The 1,629-nt window shown below is 60.4% G+C and overlaps 1 gene segment (V, D, J or C); it reads left to right on the plus strand.

Annotated features, from left to right (window-relative positions):
- Window positions 1-895: 895 nt before the first annotated feature.
- The window catches only part of LOC105982929, an 8,757-nt gene continuing 8,023 nt past the window's right edge, over window positions 896-1,629 (plus strand). Inside the window, 2 exon segments of the C gene segment in view lie at window positions 896-1,229; window positions 1,323-1,612. Of these exon segments, the coding sequence occupies window positions 896-1,229; window positions 1,323-1,612 (624 nt within the window).

The raw sequence follows: 1,629 nt of genomic DNA on the forward strand, positions 1-1,629 counted from the left end.
CACACACACACACACACACACACACACACACACACACACACACTAAAGTGAGAGATCTTGTTTCCATATTTGGAGAGTTCAACAATTTCTTTACTACCTACCACAGTTGAACCACTGCACAAGCCCCAACTCATCAGTGTGGAAGGAATGTAGTAAAAGAATGAATTTAGAGGGGTGCAGGTACATAATTGACTTTGTCTATGGTGCCTAATTTGAGTATATATATATATATATATAGAGAGAGAGAGAGAGAGAGAGAGAGAGAGGAGAGGGGGGAGGGGAGGGGAGGGAAGGGAACTAGGTTAAGCTCAGCTGTATTGGGCTGGACTGGGCTGAGCTGAGCTGAACTGGGTCAAGCTGCTGGACTGAGCCAGGCTGAGCTGGCTGGCTTAGGTTGAGCCAGGCTGAGCTGGCTGGCTCAGGTTGAGCCAGGCTGAGCTGGCTGGCTCAGGTTGAGCTGGTGAGGCTGAGCTGGCTGGTTCAGGTTGAGCTGGTGAGCTAGACTGGGCTGAGCCAGGCTGAGCTGGCTGGCTCAGGTTGAGCTGGTGAGCTAGACTGGTCTGAGCCAGGCTAAGTGATCTGTGCTATCTGGGCTGGGCTGGGCTGAACGAAGCTGGAACCGAAGGAGTTCAGTGGATGGGACAGAGATGGGCCAGGCTGAGCTGAGCCTCTGGAGGAAGCTGGGCTGAGATATGCTAAACCCGGCCGAGCCCGTCCGGGGCTGACTGCGGATCAGCAGCAGACCTCGGGTCCTTGGCAGCCCGATTCTCTCTGGCCGCGTGGAGCTGTGCCGCTCAGTGGGTCCAGATGCTCACGTGGAGGCGTGCCCAAGCAAGGGCACACCCAGCGTCTGGCCCTGTCCAGGGCACCACTCTGGTTTGGGCCTCTGACCTAGATGCTGGGGCCCGTGGACGGAGGCCCTGACTGGGCAGGGCTGCAGATGGCCCCTCCTCCTAGTGTGGCCTTCAAGCCAGACCTGCCCCGCGCACCCCCACCGGGGCTGAGCCTCTGCCTGGACCCACACATCCCGATCCCCAAACTCAGCACACTCCCACAGGGAGCAAGGCGCGGTGCAGGCCAGTGCCCTGGGCGCCGTGTGCTGTCTGCGGTGGTCCGATGGGAGGGTCTGGCCACGCAAGGGCTGCCTGTGGTCAGTTCGAAAGCAGCACAAGACGCGCTGGCCAGCTCCCACCCCAGGCCCAAGCTCAGCCATGTGCCGATGGCAGGCGGTCCCTAGCCTGCTCTGGGCCGGGCTCTTCCAGTAAAAGGCGAGGCAGCGAGGGCTCCCAGCATCCCAGCCTCACCGCGTGCCCTTATTCCAGTGTCCCAGCAGGCCCCGTCCGTCTTCCCCCTGACCCCTGCACAGCCCGTGCCGGTCGACAGGGTGGCCCTCGGCTGCCTGATCCATGGATTCTTCCCCTCGGGACCTCTGAACGTGACCTGGAGCAAAAGCGGAGATGGTGTGACCATTATAAACTACCCAGCTGCCCTGGGCTCCAGGGGCCTGTACACCACGAGCAGCCAGCTGACCCTGCCAGCCAATGACTGCCCAAAGGGCAGCTCCCTCAGATGCTCTGTGCAGCACGACTCCAGCTCTCCCAAGACCGTGGATGTGCCGTGTGAAACAGG

The sequence above is a fragment of the Dipodomys ordii genome, unplaced genomic scaffold (genome assembly GCF_000151885.1).
Source record: "Dipodomys ordii isolate 6190 unplaced genomic scaffold, Dord_2.0 Scaffold2, whole genome shotgun sequence".
Taxonomy (NCBI): domain Eukaryota; kingdom Metazoa; phylum Chordata; class Mammalia; order Rodentia; family Heteromyidae; genus Dipodomys; species Dipodomys ordii.